The 18,547-nt window shown below is 44.0% G+C and overlaps 1 protein-coding gene across 7 annotated transcripts in view; it reads right to left on the minus strand.

Moving 5' to 3' along the window:
- The window catches only part of Col4a4 (collagen type IV alpha 4 chain), a 123,831-nt gene that overhangs the window by 97,173 nt on the left and 8,111 nt on the right, over window positions 1-18,547 (minus strand). For all 7 annotated transcript variants that reach the window (XR_015628581.1, XR_015628582.1, XR_015628583.1 and 4 more), the window contains 3 exons: window positions 12,848-13,004; window positions 11,280-11,322; window positions 5,718-5,795 (listed from right to left, as the gene is read on the minus strand). Coding sequence is in view for 4 of the 7 variants with exons in the window: in XM_087565528.1 (XP_087421654.1) it covers window positions 5,718-5,795; window positions 11,280-11,322; window positions 12,848-12,894 (168 nt within the window). In the remaining 3 variants the exon portion in view is untranslated. The remainder of the gene's footprint in view (window positions 1-5,717; window positions 5,796-11,279; window positions 11,323-12,847; window positions 13,005-18,547) is intronic.

The following is an 18,547-nucleotide window of genomic DNA, read 5'->3' on the forward strand; positions in this document are numbered from 1 at the left end:
ATCAGAGAATTGTCTAGTGATAAGACATCAAGCCCTTGGAGGAACAGGGTGAAACAGGACAAGAAAGCAGCTCCAAAGCCAAGGAATGGATGACAGACTGGCTTTAGCCACCTTCAGTTGTCACCGTGTGGTGTTTCAAAGAAAGAGAACATTATTGACTACTGAGAATTTGGAGACATAAAATTACTTCATGGAACCATTTGTCTGGCTGAAGTTAGTGTCCTAAATGCAGCTGTGTGAGGGATAGAGTCTGAAAGTTAGATCTGTGTGTGCAAATCAGTGACATGAGAAAGACTAAGAAAAATTGAAATTCCCCAAGTAAATCCTACTTTTTAATCACAGGATGCAGGTTGATAAAGTATAAGGGCTGGGTGAGTGAGAGCACAGGGCTCTATTGTACTAAGCATAGTCAGGGATCTATAATCCCAAAGGAAAGAGAGACTCATTAATATTTGATCTGGGTTCCAAACTAAAACCTTGAAGATGGGATGAATTTAAAGGCATTTGATGCCATACAGAAAACCACATCATAGAGCTTTGTTGGTTTCATGGCTGTTTCACTTCCTCAGATGATAAAATACATTCACCTATTTTTAAATAAGCTACAGGAAGATTAAATTATTAGTATTATCCCTCTACTAGCGGGAGACATGGGACAAGGGAGGCCCCCAGGAATCTATGGGGACCCTAGCTGAGACTCCAGTAGCCAGGCAGGACTTCCAGTGAAGGGAGTGGGGCATCAACCCACCCATAAAACCTTCGACCCAAAATCTGTCCTACCTACAAGATATGCAGGGATAAAGATGGGGCAGAGATTGAGGGAATGGCCACCCAATGACTTGGCCCAACTTGAGAACCATCTTATGGGAGAGAGCCAACCCCTGACACTATTAATGATTCTCTGCTATGCTTGCAGACAGGAGCCTAGCATAACTGTCTCCTGAGAGGCTTCATCCAGCAGTTGATGGGAATGGATGAAGAGACCCACGGCCAGCATCAGCTGGAGCTCAGAGAGTCTTGTGGAAGAGTGAGGGATAGGATTGAGGGAGCCAGAAGGGTCAAGGACACCACAAGAAGACCCACAGAATCATCAAACCTGGGCCCATGGGGGCTCGCAGAGACTGAACTGCCAACCAAGGAAAATGCAGGGGCCACACCTTGGACCCCTACACATTGGTAGCAGATGTGAAGCTTGGTCTTCATGTGGGTTCCCTAATAACAGGAGTGAGTCTGTCTCTGACTCTGTTCCCTGCCATTGGATCCCCTTCCCCTAGCTGGACAGCCTTGTTGATCCTCAGTGGGAGAGGATGAGCTTAGTCCTGCTGCAACTTGGTGTTCCAGGGTGGGATGGTACCCAAATGGGGCTTCCCCTTCTGTAAGGATAAGGGGAAGAGATAATGGGGGACGTATTTGCAAGACTTGGATGTAAAGTGAATAAATACACAAATTAATGAAAAATTACATACAGCTCCTAGTCACTAACCCAGAACTCATAAAAGGTCCAGTCTGGTTCCTAAGGACATGGCTTCATCTTATACACAGACAACCACTAACTACACGGAGCTGCTTCCCTGGAGACTAACAAAGACTAAGGTATCCTACCCAAGGCTATCTCACCTCCTTACAGAGAGGTTAACAGCTAGTGTGGAGAGGAGGTGGAGAAGCATCATAGATTATGTAGGTGAGCGAGTCAGTAGCTATATAGTCACACCTCACATCCTATAACCAAGGGATACTCTGACCCAGAGGAATTGGTTTAATCCTCTAGACCAACCTTTTCTCTCTGAGATTGAGCTCGAGTCTGCAAGCCAGCCAGCCAGGGGACACTCCTATCTCTTACCCTGACCCCAACACCACTGGCCTGGAAAGTTCCTAGTGCCACTGTGGTCAAAGTTGTCCTGCTCTGAAGATGTTCATCTCTGGCCACATTTGAAGGTCACGAGGATTTGAACTATGAGAGCTCACTCACTTCCTAGCAGTGCCAGTGTGAGATAGGAAGTCTAGGGACAGAGGAGAGACTCACGATTAACTGTGTTCTTCTCTCTTGGAAACAGTCACCTTGTGGATTCATAGTGGCCGCAGCAGAGGCTTCTGAATTCTCTCTTGGCTAGAGTCTGGGTTTTAATCTATTGACTGATGTATGCAGACTTTTTACTTGCTCAAATCAGTGCAATGGAGCACAGGCTTCCCCTTCCAAAGGGGAAGCCAACAAGCAACAGCTCGTCCCTCTAAGGTATGCACTGTGAGCCCAGGGGCTGTTTACACGACCCTTGGGAGCTAATGACGGAGTTTAGGCACAGCCATACTCAAACTGATTGAGAGAGGATACTGGGCCGCTACATGTATCTGTCCCTGCTTTGCCTCACTATAGCTCCAGACTCAGACAACAAGCTAATAATCACAGCTATTCTCAAGAAGCTAGCTTTGCTTGTCAAGAATTGCTTTAACCCCCTGCATGGATGGATAATGTTTCTCCTGAAGTCATAGCTGTAAGGTGAAAAATCTAAGTGCTTGGTACAGGTTGCTAACCAAGGATGGGAAAGGGTTCATGATGCCACCACTGCTCCTCTGTAAGGAACTGGTGGCAACTAACAGTTGTAGGGGAGGTGTCACTTTCTTCTGTGCTATATTCACAGAGGAGGGAACACTGCCTTGGTAACAGCTTTCCACACATGCTCATACAAGCAACCCTAATAAACACAATGAGTCCCACATGATTCACACCACACACACACACACACACACACACACACACACACACACACACACACACACACACGGTGAAAGACAAGTGAGGGGGGAGGGAGGAAGGGAGGAAGAAGAAGAAGGAAAAAGGAAGAGGAAGAGAAGGAGACTTGCTGAGAAGAAGAAAAAAAGAAAAGAAAGAAAAAAATTTCAGTTAGGAATGTAGGGAGTGGTAGAGGGTCATGGTGGTTTAAAATGACCAGAATTCATCTTGTGTTATCAAGGAATAAACAGTAATTAAAAAGGACTAACTTCCTTCTTAGAGTCACCAGCTTTTCCCTAAATGGGCTGAGTAGCCTTAGGGAGACACCTCCAGCCCCTGGATTCCATGTCAGCTCATTATTATTAGTCAACAGTCCACCTGGAGCTGCCACTGTAATGGAGAGCTGGCTAGATGCTAAGGACTGAGGGCCCACATCTCCACCCCCTCCCAGTGACATATGGTCTTCCTCCCACATTTTCTGCTGGAAAATGACACCCCCACCTGTGGCCCTCACAAGGAGATCCTAGACATCAGGAAAGGTGGAGGTTGCTAGGGCTGCACACACAGTCCCTTTGGCCACCCAGTACCAGGGACACACACGTAGAAGAGAAAAGCTCAGCTTCGGGAACCCTGGCAATCCACAGACAGCCTCGGAGGCCAAAAAGCACACTCTGTACACAGTCATTGGCTTGTGATCATGGGGAAGCTCAAGAAAAGGAAGCAGGATCCAGGTAGTAAATGTAAGGGCTGGGTCTCAGGAAGGGCTCACTTGAGCTCACACAGTGACAGTAGACCCAGGTGTTGGAACCTGCGTGTAATAACCTTTCCATGCTGGTGGAGCAAGTGCTGGAGGTGAGGCCAGGCACCTGGATGTGGTTTCTGGCTCTGATTTGGGCTCCTTACACCATCGGATGGAAACACAAATAATCACACACAACCCACAGAGCTGTGGCGGTAAGAACAGGCCTTCTCTAGTCTGTTGATGCTGGGGACTCTGGTGTAAATGTATCCTGCACTACAAGACACTGAACTGTATCATTGACCTCTGCCCACTAGACACTAGTAGCTCCTTCTACCCAGCTGTGATGACTAAAACTTGTCTCCACTGTCAAGTGTCCCTAGAAAGATGGGTGAAACAAAAAGATCCCCCCAGCAAGGAAACGCAGAACTAAGAGGACTGAGATTTCTAAAGACACATGGACACAGCGATGAAACCATGAAGTGGGAAGAAGGAAATGTTTTGCCCTGAAGACTGACTACCAGTCAAGCATGCACTTTGAGTATCATGCCTAGCCCAGCAGGGTTGATATGATGGTGTTTGGACTGAATGTTTCTTTAGGTCCCCTGTTCATGTGTTGAAATCCCAAGCTCCAGTGTGTCAAGAGTAAGAGATGAGTTGCCTGGGAGATGACTTGATCACCACCACCAAGCCCTTCTGAGAAGATCCTAGAGAGTTTTCTCTCTTTCTCTCCACTCCTGAAGGGCACTATCCTCAAGCCAGGAAATGGCTCTCAGTAGCCACAGGCTTTGTGATCACCTTGAATTTGGCTCCCCAGCCTCCAGAACTGTGAGAAACAGATTTAAGTTAACCCAGACCCTGTACTGCCTGGTTTTGTGTGTAATGTTGCCACGGAGAGGAAGAGCCTCAATTGAAGAAACACCTGCATTAGATCCAGCTGTAAGGCTTTTTATTCAATTAGTGACCAATGGTAGGGGTCAATCCCATGGTGGCTGGTGGTCCTGGGTTCTATCAGAAAGCAAGCTGAGCAAGCCATGGGAAACAAGCCAGTCAGCAGCCTCCCTCCATGGCCTCTGCATCAGCTCCTGCCGTCAGGTTCCTGCCCTGCTTGAGTTCCTGTCCGGACTTCCTTTAGTGATGATTAGAAATGTGGAAGTGTAAGCTGAGTAAGTCCTTTCCCCCCCAGGTTGCTTTTTGGTCATGGTGTTTCATTGCAGCAATAGTAACCCTGACTAAGACAGGTCCCCAGTGCACTATATAGTTTCAGTAGCCTGAACACTATTTAGTTAAAAAAAAAAATCATTGTATTTTAACCTCAGAATTATCCAAAGCTTAAAAAAGACAACCAACCTTAACCTTTCTTGCCAGTCTGTGGGGAATATTTCCACAGTGGTCTTTCCCTCACCACTTTTAACTGATACACAATTATGTGTATTTAAGGTGTAAACAGTGATATTTCAGTATACCGCTACAAAAATTATGGCAGGATTCTGAATCTAAGAGTCGCCTCATCTGAGCCTCAGTATTCATGAATGAACGAGCTGTTTATTATAGTTTCCAGAGTGCAGGGACCTGTGCGTGAGTTCCCAAAAGGTAGTGACCAATGTGGTCCCCACACTTTACCAAATAGATAGTTGCCAACAGAACTATTCCGGGTGGCCTTTGAACTAGAAATTGGCCTCCGGCTCAGTCCTCTGCACAGCAGAATTGGGACATGCCAGATGAAGAACCAGAGAGCTAGATAAGGCGTTTTGAGCACATAGAGCAGTCAAGGCAAACATGGACCATGCGACATAGAACTGTTGCCTTAACTGGAATATTAAACTTCTTTAGGGTGCTCTCCAGGAAAGGGCATCGTGGTCAAGTGTCCGGAAAGATGACTTGAAACCAAGTTAAAGGTTTTTTCTTCTTCTTCACACACTTCTCAGAGCCTTTAAAATACCGATACCGCCATAAACCTTGGACAAGGCGAGCCAGTATGAGAACCTACTGGGGCTTTCCTCATACCGGGGAGCCATGACACTAGTGTTGTATAAAACACAAGTGAACTGCACGGCCCAGGTTGTCTTCTCTCTCCGGCTTCACTGAGTCTCAATTCGTGGCAGACCTCTCTAAGAACATGGAGAGTCTGTTATAGGCAACACTGTAGGCTCACAAGTCAGGCAGAGGACAGGAGGATAAGGAAGGCTAAAAATTCTGAATGGCTCAGACCCCAGGCATGCTGTCAGTCTTGACCTCTGTTTCACTCACCCGAGATCCCTTTTCAGGGAAACACTGGCAGACAGAGCAGTTTCTTCCTCCACAGGGGCTGCCATATTTCTTGCTGCTCTGGAAAACCAAGTCACATGTTCAGTATATTAAGCCTTAGGGATTAGTCAAGTTCCTTGAATATACAATAAAACAAGCCCAACATGTTCAAACTTCTTACCTTGGATCCAGGAAAAGCAAATACTAATTAATTTAGCTTGAGACAATGTAGCCAGGGTGCACTTAAACTTTTGATCCTCCTGCCTCAGCTTCACAGAGTCACCATCACACCTGGCAGCAGATTAGTTCTGACTAGTGAAAGGGAACCTTCACTTTTTTAAAATGACCGTGCGTGTGGGTTTTTTTTCCTGTTATACATTTGTGCTGCCCATGTATCTTGGCACATTTCAATAAAATTGTTTGTAAAATAAAACTATTTGCTGGGGAGAAAAAAAACCAAGGCAGAGCCCCTGCTTGGTGGGTGGCAGGGTAATCAATCTTAGGGGGAACTGATTACAGGGGTCAGACCCTGAAATACAGAGGACACTAGAGAAAAAAAGGAGCCTTGTTCAAAAGCAGCCAGAGGCAGAATCATCTAGAGCCTTCGTCTCCTATGAAGACTGCGTTAGTAAGCTGTGAGCAGTCAGGAGGTGTTTATAAGTGGTGCAGTTAGTAAAGCTATGCACAGACAAGAGTCTATTCTCAATGATAAGCTTGACTTTCTCTCCTTGGCCTCCTTGCTGTGCCTCCCAGATCAGCCGGGATAGGTGACCCTCACCAGACAAATCCTTCCTAAGGCAATTCTCCAGAAAAAGTCTTTCAGTTTGGATTTAATTCTTTTCTTCCTGCAATTTGGTGGTTCTCCAAGGTGGGTTCCTCTAATGCTGTGGTTCTCAACCTATGAGTCACAACCCCTTTGAGGTCACATATGAGATAATCTGAATATGAGATATTTACATTACAATGCTTAACCATAGCAAAATTACAGTTATGAAGTAGCAACGAAAATAATTTCACGATTGGGGGGGATCACCACAGTATGGGGAACTGAATTAAAGGGTTGCAGAATTAGAAAGATTGGAAACTGCTGGGAGTCTAATGTGTCCCTCAGTCAGACACTCCTGAATCTGAGTCATTTGGGCTCTTCCCTGCTTTAAATACACACACACACACACACACACACACACACACACACACACACAGTCATATATACACAGAGACACATACACACAGAGATACACACACAGACACAAACACACACAGACACACATGTGCATGTACTGTATACACACACTGTATATATCAGCCACTTCAGTACCAAGTGTAGTCTAAGAAATCCAAGCTCCACGTGTAGAGTTTACAATCATCAGCCACCTCCAAGCGTTTACTTTCAGTCACCACTGAGACTGTGGCTCAGACGGGAAAGGGGAATTAGTTGGATGCTAGAACTACCAGCAGAGATACGATTACCAAGATGCAGCAGAAATAAACTTTGCCTATTCCAACCTTGCCTATTTTTATAATAAAGGCAATGAGCATAAATTAATGTGAAATGAAAGAAATAGAGAAGTGCTTCCCATATAACCGCAACATTCAGGAGGTGCAGGCAAGGAGGTCAGGGCAAGTTCAAGACCAACCGAGGATACATGACGCATTGTCAGAAAAGAAAGAAAAGGAAAGGAAGGAAGGAAGAGAGAGAGACAGAGAGACAGAGAGAGAGATAGAGAGACAGAAAGAGACAGAGACAGAAAGAAACACAGGGAGACACAGAGAGAGAAAGAAACAGAGAGAAAGAGACAGAGAGAAACAGAGAGAGACAGAGACAGAGAGACAGAGAGAGACAGAGAGAGAGATAGAGAGAGAAACACAGGGAGACAGAGAGAGACACAGAGAGAGAGAAAAAGAGAGACACAGAGAGAGACAGAGACAGAGAGACAGAGAGAGAAGAGACACAGAGAGAAGAGACACAGAGACACAGAGAGAGACAGAGAAAGAGAGAGAGAGAGAGAGAGAGAGAGAGAGAGAGAGAGAGAGAGACTAAGCCCATAGCTATGATCCTGGTGAAAGACTGGTAAGTAGATACAACACAAGTTAGTATGTATAGTACATATAGACACATTCATAAGCACACACAAATACATGCCTATGTGCACAAATGTCAGTGAGGGTGAGAAAAGACAAAGGGTCTACTTAAAAGTTTGTTTGGTTTTTTATTCACTCAGTCTAAACTTCCTTTAAAGGGCAGCATGGTAGTTTAAATGAAAATGGCCTCCACAGGCTCCTAGGGAATGGCATCATTTGAAAGGATTAGGACATGTGGCCTTGTTGGAGGAAGTGTATCATTGGAGGCGGGCTTTGAGATCTCAGATGCTCAAGTCAGGCCCAGTGTCACCCTCTCTTCCTGCTGCCTGCCAATCCAGATGCAGAACTCTCCGCTCCCTCTCCAGCACCACGTCTGCCTGCACACCACTGTGCTTCCCACCACGATGATAATGAACTGAACCTCTGAACTGTAATCCAGCCCCAACTAAGCGTTTTCCTTTATAAGAGTTGCTGTGGTTATGGTGTCTCTTCACTGACTAGGCAGGAACATTTTCAGGCAGAATCAAAGAGAAAATATCCTTAAGCATTAAATGAAAAGTTTTGAAGAACTTGAGGGCTTAAGGGGCTAAGACATGGCTCAATCTGTAAAGTGCCTACCATGTGACCATGAGTATTTGATATCTAGTGTACTCTGTCAACCACACATACAGTTGGGCACAGCATTGCATGTCTGTAATCCCAATGCTGAGAAGGAAAAGGCAGGAGAACCCCCTGGGACTTGCTGGCCAGGTATGGATGAATTTGTGAGCTCCACAAACACAAGAAACTCTGTCTCAATTAATGGTGGAGAGCAATAGAAAAACACACTCAATGTTGACCTCTGACCTCCCTATACATATGTGTGAATCTATACACACACTATATAAGACACACATAAGTGAGCTTGAAATTTATGAAGTATATGACTCTTGACTTTTGATTAAAGTAGTTATCTGTGAATGTAGGAGTTCAAAATCCTGAAGCATTAAGAGTTAAATGCCCAGGCCCTGAGTACTTGAATTCATTTAAGGTCAGAATTCATTATTGTGCTCAGTGAAATACCCAAAATAGCAAAAGGGGAGTCAGTAGATTAGCTGCCTTGATAGCAAAGGAAGGTTGTTTACATGATATTGTTTGTTTTTGCCAAGCATCACTGAGATGTGTGTGGCAGGGTTACATTTCAGGAGTCATTTTGAAAAAGATTAGCAGATTCTAAGAAAGAAGCATCCACTGACACGTGAAATGGGGCTGTGAGCTTGCGAAGGAAGAACGTGCACTTGGTAAAGACATACAGGATGAGGGAATACGGAGTTTGACACCCAGTCCCCTGGTAAAGTTACAATGTATGGCGATGCAGGCTTGTAGCCTCATCAGCAGAGAGGCAGAGAAACTACCCGATCCCTAGGGCTCACGAGGCAGCCTGCTTAGCCTACTTGGTACATTTCAGGGCAATGAGAGGCCCTGTTTGTAAAACAAACAAGCAAACAAACAAACAAAAAAGAGGCAGATGATGTCTAAAGACCAACATCTGAGTTTGTCTTCTGGTCTCCTTACTCAGCAAGCACATGTGTGCTCATTTGAATACACATGGGTTTGCACAAACACACACAGAGAGAGAGAGACAGAGACAGAGGCAGAGGCAGAGGCAGAGAGAGGGAGAGGAAGAGAGATCTCATGCAAAGCCCTTGAAAAAGACAAAGACAATACTATACAAAATTAACTGTCCATAGCCTGAACCACAATCTCTGGGAAGACACCCATACGCAACTCATTGGGAACACACGTACACTCACACACTTACTGGAAACACCTACACTCACAACTTCAGTGGAAACACCTACACTCACACACTTACTGGGAACGCACCTACACTCAAGCCTACTTATCTTTCTCCTAAGGTAAAACCAGGAGAAGCTACCCTTCTTTACCTCAGATGTCATAAGACACATGCTTACTGCATAGAAAGTTAAAGAAGGTAAAACATGAACTCCTATAAAGTTAACTCTGTCATGTATCTGTCTCCAGATACAAAACTGAATAATACAGATACGCAACCAAAACATCGATTTGTATAAAAGAGGAATAGCAGTCACTTTCTCTTTTTGTCCTGGCTGTGAGAGGCCCCAACTCTTTAGATTGATATCTAACTATTAATGTAAATACATTTACCACATGCAACCCACACTGTTGGTGATTTGGTTGTTTCATTGATACTCAGGTGTCATGCCTCCTACTACCTGGCCATTTCCACCTAATCACTGTGTTCACATTTACTCTGGCACACTTCGCACAGCTGTCCGGTTCACACAATATCAGAGCTGGTGCGTCCACTCCCTTCTGAGGAACACTTAGGTTATTCCCTTTCTTGGCTGCTGAGCACCGCCCTGTGGTTAGTCTTTGCTCGGGCCAGAAGGAAAACATGTGACCAATTTCTTTTAAAAAATGCATTCCAAAGGGATCGTACTTTTAAAATCTTGGTAGATAATGCAGGATGCCTTCTATAGGTACTGTTTCTATTCACACCTCTGTCTTAAACCCCAGTTATCATATGGCTACTCCCTGTATGAAGACTCTGAAATCTCTCTGCAGCACAAGCTGATGGGTGCACCCATGATTGACTTGTCTTCAGTTCGGGAATCATGATTGCCCACATGGATGTAAAGAAGAGGGGGAGTGAATTTCAGGAGGATGCAGACTTTTATAATAGAAAAAGTAGATGAATATTATATGAAAACCAAGCTTGGCAAAATCAGGTAAGAGTGACTAGAAAAACTCTCTCAAAGGAGCATCATGGGGAGGGGCGTTCTCTAATGCATGTGGACTAAAATTGGCAAGTCTTATTCTCCCTGCTTAACAGACACTGATTCTTAGCTGAGTTAAAGAATAAGGGACTTGAGGAAGCCAAGAAGCAAGGGCTTCCCATCCTTGACCCAGGTAGTAAGAGGGAGTAGAGATCATTTGCAGTTACTTTCCAAAGGTCTCTGACAATCAAGGGACTTGGATTGGGTGGATCTCAGTCATTCCAGTAGTCTTCAGCCCGGAATGGCAGGCAGCCCCTTAACAGGACACCTTTAAAACTTTTGAGGCTGGGTTCATAACTTAGATTCTTCCTTGAGAGAGCAGGAGAAAGAAGGTTTGTTACAGGCTGAGATTTCTCTAGAGCTAAAAAGCGTCCAGATTGAGTCTTACATTTCTTAGTTTCATCTTGAAATATCTCAACTACTTCTTTTCTGTTCCAAATAAAAAGAATTTAGGGAAGGGCTGTGGTTCTTATAAGATAAAGACCTCTCCAACACCCAGGCAGCTCTCTAAGCAGCTTTGACTGCAAGGATATCAAAGTGGCTCAGATTGTGTTTTATTTGAGGACACAAAGGCTGAACCCCAGAGAATAACATTTAAACATTTAAACACACAGACAACTTCAATAAATTATATGTACAACAACGTGAATTTTCCATGTACAGAATGAATTAATATACTTACCCCATATTCATATTGTATGGTAAAGAGGATAAATATCAGTGACCTATGGAAAAGCAAAAATATAGGCTAAGTGTTTGCTTTCATGGGGGACAACCTAAACAGAGTAACAGTACTAATACCAGAAGGCTGACTCTTGATTCTGATGGTTAACACCCGTTACAGTCAATATCATGTTCTCTCTATGGCTGCCACTGTTGCCTCTCTTCTATCAGTCGAAGAAGGTATATTGAAGGCCTTCTGTGTGGGCATACTGGAGGCCATGATACAGGAAACTTTAGGGGCACTAAGGGTGAGATTGAGGCTTGAATGGACAGGTGAGTGACGAGAGAAGAAATGACTCTCCATGAAAACAAGGGGGTGGGGCAGTTATGGTCAGGGACACATCTGAGCCAAGTGGCATCCAGGGTGTCACTTAATGGAACCAATGCAAGAAGGAGTGTTAGCTGGAAAGCTGAATGAATGAGAGGAATGGATGAGGGTGAGGGGGAATAATATGGAATCATTAGGGAAGAGCGAGGTGGCCCACAGCCTGACTCTACCTAGGGCTTTGCCATTATTGTAAACAAATTTCAACAGAGTAGGGGTGCAATCAAAAAAGGCCCAGCAAACGGTTGCTGGTGCTTCTCTCCATCAAAGGTCTTCAGTGCACATCATCTCATCTGGTTCTTGAGCCTTAGTGGTGAGTTGGTGCTCCTGGTCATATATCCCTATGCCTTATCCCCACACTCAGTGTTGGGAGAATGAGAGCTAGGCCTTGGACTTGGTTTTACGTACAGCCTTTTCCCCTTTGGAATCGTGTGCTAAGTGAGCCTTCTTTCTTTACACTGTACTCCTTTCTCTTGGAGAAATAGAATTAGCATAGACAGTGACAAAGGATCATCACCCTGATCAAGAGACCAGAAGCTGGGGGAGGTTACTGGTTGACACCAAGGTATTTGGGGGCTGTGTTCCTGAACACAGAGTCTGATTCTTGCCTTTCCCCGATTCTAGAATTGCCCATGTTCCTTGCCTCACAGTCTCTTCTTCCTTCAAAACTAGTGCTCTCTGGGTTCTGCTTCTTTAGTGACATCTCCTTCACTAATGCTGCCTTCCTTCCTCCCCTCTTTCATGTTTAAGAATAGCTGTGATGACAGTGGATTACCCAGATAGTCCAAGATCCCCACCTCCTGTCTCAAGATCACCTGATTGACACCCTGAATTCTATTTGCAACTGTAAATTCTTTCTCTCATGTAAATAACATAGTAACAAAGATTCAGATGTAGACATCTGCGAGGTCATTGATCTGCCCTTTGCATTTTGTGAAAGTACTTTGATCTCACTCCCCTAGTTTCAGGAACCCCCAATTCTGGGCATTTAATACTTTTGCTATTCAAATCTAGTAATTAAGATAGCAGGAATGGGATGGGGAGAGGGGAGGAGTGCTGTTATTTGTATAGAACAGCTTCACATTTGGTCATGATGTGAGTGCATTATGGGAAAGATGTTGGTATTTAACAGTCAGGATGGGTCCTATATGGCCGCACGTAGACCCGCCTTCCCGAAAGACACACACACCAAGGACACTCACCAGGGGCCTGTGCCGTAGGACTCGGTCCATCTGAAAAAGCACCTCATGAAGACCTTGAGCACTAGTGCCTTCAAGGGATGACCTCTGTGCCCAAAATACTCCTCCGGCCTTCTCCTCTCTCCCAGAAGATTCTCATGGACAGTTGGGAGTCAGTGCCCTGTGTTACAATGTGCATGTGTGAAATATGAAAGTCATACTTATGGCTTTTACAACAGCAATATGCCATAAAATTGAGAATAATGGCTTCTGTTATTATGTCTGTGATGGAAACACTTTCCAAACAACCCCAAATGGCTTTTAACATAGCAATCTTTTCTTGGTACTTGTTATGCTGAATAAACATCCTTAGAAATGAAAAAAATCCTACCAAGGGCAAGAGGGTATGGTGGGAAGGGACAGGGACATCGAAAGGAAGAACAGGGTGTAGTGAGGGGCAAGGATGGGGCATGCGTAAAATGCTGTAAAGAAACCCGTGACGCTGTAGGCTATCTTAGGAAAGGTTTTTCCTTTATTTTTATGTCTGTGCATATGCATGCAGTGCCCAGGGAGGCCAGAAGAGGGAGGCAGATCCCCTGGGACTGGAGTGAAAAACAGTTGTCTGCCATCTTGTGGGTTCTGGGTATTGAACCCAGGTCCTCTGAAAGAGTAGCTAGTGGTCTTAACCACTGATCCAACTCTTCTGCCCTTGTAAGTAAACTATAAAAGGTAAAAAGAAATAAAACAAAAATTGGAATATTCTCAAATGGAAATGGGGAAGTACAGAGTTATTTTGGGGATGATGCAATGTTCTGGAATTAGAGTAGACATGGTGTGCGTCATGATTGCATCTGGGACTTCTCATTTACAAACTTCAGGAGAGTTAAAATGGTGAGTTTTGCTTTTTAAATTTTATTTGTAAACAAGAGAAAATTTATTTTTAAACTTGACTGGAAGAACTCTTTACTTTGATCTAAAATCTCTTTGGCATAAAGAATGGAGATGTCTCAATTTTAAAAATTTGTTTCTTCTGGGCCCCTGTCCTTACAGGGACTACTAAGGAGAAAGAAACCAGTCGTGTATCACAAGCTATTTTTAAATTTCTGTGTGAAAGCTGGGCAGATGAATTCAACACCATGTTTTCTGATGAGTGGTGGGACCACCTTCTGAGTTCTTTCAAAACCGAGGACAGAAAAATACAATTATGGAGAACACACTGATTTCTTTTCTATCCCCGAATTGACCACTTTAAGTAGCTTTTTCATTAAAAAGTTTCATTCTAGAAATGGGCCTCAATAAAACGAATTATTATTTTGGAAAGAAAATGCAAATTTCTTTGAATCACTTAAATTTTACTCAATATTGTAAACAAGTGAGAAATTGCCCAAAATTATGGAAAATTGGAGATATGTATATTTTGAAAATAATTCGTGCAATTTACCTCCATACTCATGTAGGCATTCTGTGAAGAAGTTTTCACAGAGGAGTGCTGCCACGCTGCGGAAGAAGGATGCCTGACTACTGTGCTAACATCTGGAGTTTGACTACTATCCTAATGAACATCTGGAGTTTCTCAATACACTTGGATGGATGATTTTTGGAGACGTCAAAATAAAACTGTATCAGCATCATTTTAGAAATACCCAGTGTGTCTCAACACCCCACTGACAGCTAAAAGCATCGTACAAATACTCATTAACAGAAATTTATAATGCTCAGTGTTTCTTATGAAATAGTATTTACATAATGTTCATCTCATATGTACTCTACTGTTTGTGTGTGCAGCTGCATATGTGTGTATGTGAAGGTTATAGGTCAAACTCGTGTTGTTCCCCATGTGCCATGTACCTCACTCCTTGAAAAAAGGGTCTAGCATTTGCCTGGAGTTCACCAAGTAGCCTTGACTGACTGGAGAGCCCTAGGGATAGCTGGGATGCTCTGGGGACCAGAGTAACCTAGTTTCATTCTTGTTGTTGTGACAAAGTATCTTGAAAAAAATAACTTTAGGGGAAGGGCTTATTAAGCTTACAATTCCAGATTATGATTCATCACTACAGAGAAGTCACAGAAGCAGGACAACTGGTCACATCACATCTGCAGTCAAGAGTAAAGAGAATGAACGCATTTATGTTTCCTGCTCCCTTTGAGCTTCTCCTTGTCTTATACAGTTCACGATTCTCTGTGTAGGGAATGGTGTAGCCCACAGGGGGCTGAGTCTTCCCACATCAATTAATAATCAAGATAACCTCCCTAGACATGTATACAAGATAACAAGATCTAGACAATTCCTCAAATAAAACCTGTAGAATGATGTCATTATGCAGGTGAAGGCAGGTACAAGATAGAACGAGGCCTATCATTGGCTGAGAAGGAAGGATGGGCAGAAGAAAAGTTTTAGAGAGGAGGATGTTATGTGCAATCTATGAGGAATTTCTCTTTTGCAATGGTCCAGTGTTAAGCACATTAAAGTGTTTGCTTTGGTCCAGTTTCCAAGTACATAAAAATTTACACTATCTCTCACAACAACCGCCCTCTAACTTAACATCTTACCTCAATGCCTGACGTTGTGTGGTATTAGAGAGACAGTATGTTTCTGTTTGAGTGTATCACTGCTACAAACATCACTTGAGTAGCCTAAAGTGCTAAGACACTACAATAAAGGCAAATAACATTAGATGATCTTCTACATAGGCAAATTCTGCTGAAGTTACGTGGCTTCAGAAGGAAGTGCTCTGCCACTGTCGGCTGATAAAAGGAACACTCTCCATGGTGGCATCAGGGTCTCTCCTTGAGCCCCATGAGGGTATGGCCAAGTTTTCTATCATCTGATCCCATCTTCTCAGTGACATGGAAAGAGTCCTGGATTCAAGGCAACCCAACTGAAAGCATGTCTCTATGACAAAGAACTCGGACTCTGAGCTCAGAATAGTACAAAGAGAGACTCTCTGGAGAGCAGAAAAAAACACACTGAGATGAAAAGTCATGGGGGAAGAAAGATGCATCAAGAGATGCTCAGGTGAAGAGAAACCTTGAATTCAGAGGAAAACAAATGTACTTTGTCACACAAAGAACTGTCAGAGAGAAAAAAAGCAGCGAGTTCATCTCCTGACAGAACAGAAGCCGCCCCACTCCTTCCTGTGGTTTCTAGGGTTGAACGAATGGATCTGTGCAGACCAAGTCACTGGGAGCCCTCTCCTTCCTGTGGGTTCTAAGGTTAGTTCATGCTCATCAGAAACTCCCTCCCCCTCCAAGAGAGGGGACGCATCCCAGCACTGCAGTGCTTCAAGCATTGGCTCACGGGAGACCTCTCTTAGATCTCCAGGCTCTTGCCCCCAGCAAACAAACAGAAGTCCTTCCTAGCACATGTAACTGGCAAAAGCCACCTTGCTATCTTCTAACTCCTTGTGATTGTTAACCAGACTTCATTTATTTCGAAAGGAGAATTCTTGGTTTCCAGTTCCCCCCTGGGATGGTTCACACATCTCTGCTCGATGTTTTCCAAATGTTCCAATCTTGCTTGGGATCAAGATCCAAGATCTTCCAGATTTCCATGGGTCCCACCATGGGAAATTTGTTTCTCTGCAGCAGGCTCTTGTGTTGAAACACACCCTGCTGTGTTCTCATCACTGTGGGCAGGTGGCCAAGGTTTGGGACCAGATAAACAAGAGACTGAAGCTTGGGCTTTTCTATTCATGAAATTCTTACAGCAGTTCCTGTCTTTTCCTCCTCTGGTGCCACTAAATCTGTGAGCTCTGTTAAACACCCAGGTTTTGTGCTTTCTGTGAAAATTTTTTCTACTTACTCAATGAGTGCATGTTCTTTCAACACTACACGACTATCAGAATGTTCTTTCCCATGATAAATCATCCTGATTGTATAGACAACGATCTTGTAAACTTTCTTTTTCCAAACTAGAATTTTCTATGCTTACGCCTTTATCTTTAAAGGAGGTTTGAGAGGCACTGAAGAGGTGGCCCAGTGGTTAAGAGCACTGGATGCTCTTCCAGAGGATTGGAGACCAACTTTGAGAAGCCACAAGATGACTCATAACCATCTGCAACTTTAGTACCAGGGGACCTGATGTCTCCTCTGGCCACCGCAGACCCTGCATGCATTGTGCACAGACATGCCTTCAAGCACTCATAGACATTTTTTTTTTAATTTAGAAAAGGTTCTCAGAGATTAGGAAACTGCTACCAGTTATGTGTAGGGAAGCCTTATTTACCCCAGTCCACTGGAGAACTTCCTTTAAGGACCTACACCTCCCCTGTTAAGTATTAAGTGAAACAGGACTGGGGTCTATGCAGTTCGCTTGCCAGAGTGCTTGCCTCACTTGCATAAAGTTCTGAGTTCAATCCCCAGCATGGCATAAGTGGGATGTGATGTGCATTTCTGTAATCCCAGAACTCTGTATGTGGAGGCAGGGGGACCAAAAGGTCAAGGTCCATTTTGATGGCATGGTGATTTCAAAGCCAGTCTGGGGTACATGAAACCTATATCAAGATGTTAGATAGATAGATAGATAGATAGATAGATAGATAGATAGATAGATAGATAAGTAGATAGATGACAGACAGACAGATAGTCAGGGATGGATGGCTTAATGGGTAGAGTTTACTGTTCTCCAATATACAAGCTAATTACTTGTTCCTGTTTTCATTAAAAAAAAAAACAACTTAGGCTGATAAGATGGTCCAGTGGCTAATAGCATTTACTGCCAAGCCTAATGGCCTGGATTCAATTTGAGAAACAACATGATAGGAGAGAACTGAGTTCCCAAAACTGCTCTCTGCTCTCCAAAGACATACAAAGGCACCCCTCTACACACACACACACACACACACACACACACACACACACACACACACACACACACACACTAAATAAATAAATAAATAAATAAATAAATAAACAAAATGTAATACAATTTTTAGATTCCGATTCACCTTCACCGATAGAATTGAAAACATGAAAGTAGTGTATGTCAATGAGGAACTATGTCACACACACACACACACACACACACACACACACACACACACACAGCGTGATTTTAAATTGGGGAAATCTCAGTCTCCTCAAATATGTTCTCATATATCATTTCTTTATGTTGAAGGTCTGCAAAATGCATTGTTGTGATGTTTCTTTTTTTTCCTTTTATTGGATTTTTTATTTACATTTTAAATGTTTAAATGTTTCCTGCTTTCCCCTCCAGAAACCTGCTATCCCATTCCCCCTCTCCCCCTGCTTCTAGAAGGGTGCTCCCTCACTCACCAACCCACACCCTCCCACATTCCCCTACACTGGGGCATTGAGCCTTGGCAGGACCAAGGGCCTCTCCTCCCATTGATGCCCGACAAGGCCATCCTCTGCTACATATGTGGATGGAGCCATAGGACCATCCCTATGTACTCTTGGGATGGTGGTTTAGTCCTGGGGAGCTCTGTGGGGGTCTGATTGGTTGATATTGTTGTTGTTGTTATGGGGTCACAAACCCCTTCAGCTCCTTCAGTCCTTTCTCTAACTCCTCCACTGGCAACCCCATTCTCAGTCCAGTGGTTGGCTGCGAGCATCCACCTCTGTATTTGTCATAATCTGGCAGAGCCTCTCAGGGACAACTAGATCAGGCTCCTGTCAGCCTGCATTGTCGTGTTTCTAAACAAACAGGGTATGGCTCTCTCCTGTCACTCAGAACGTCTCACTCTTGTCACCTAGGACCTACCA

The sequence above is a fragment of the Rattus norvegicus genome, chromosome 9 (genome assembly GCF_021556685.1).
Source record: "Rattus norvegicus strain SHRSP/BbbUtx chromosome 9, alternate assembly SHRSP_T2T, whole genome shotgun sequence".
NCBI classification, from domain to species: domain Eukaryota; kingdom Metazoa; phylum Chordata; class Mammalia; order Rodentia; family Muridae; genus Rattus; species Rattus norvegicus.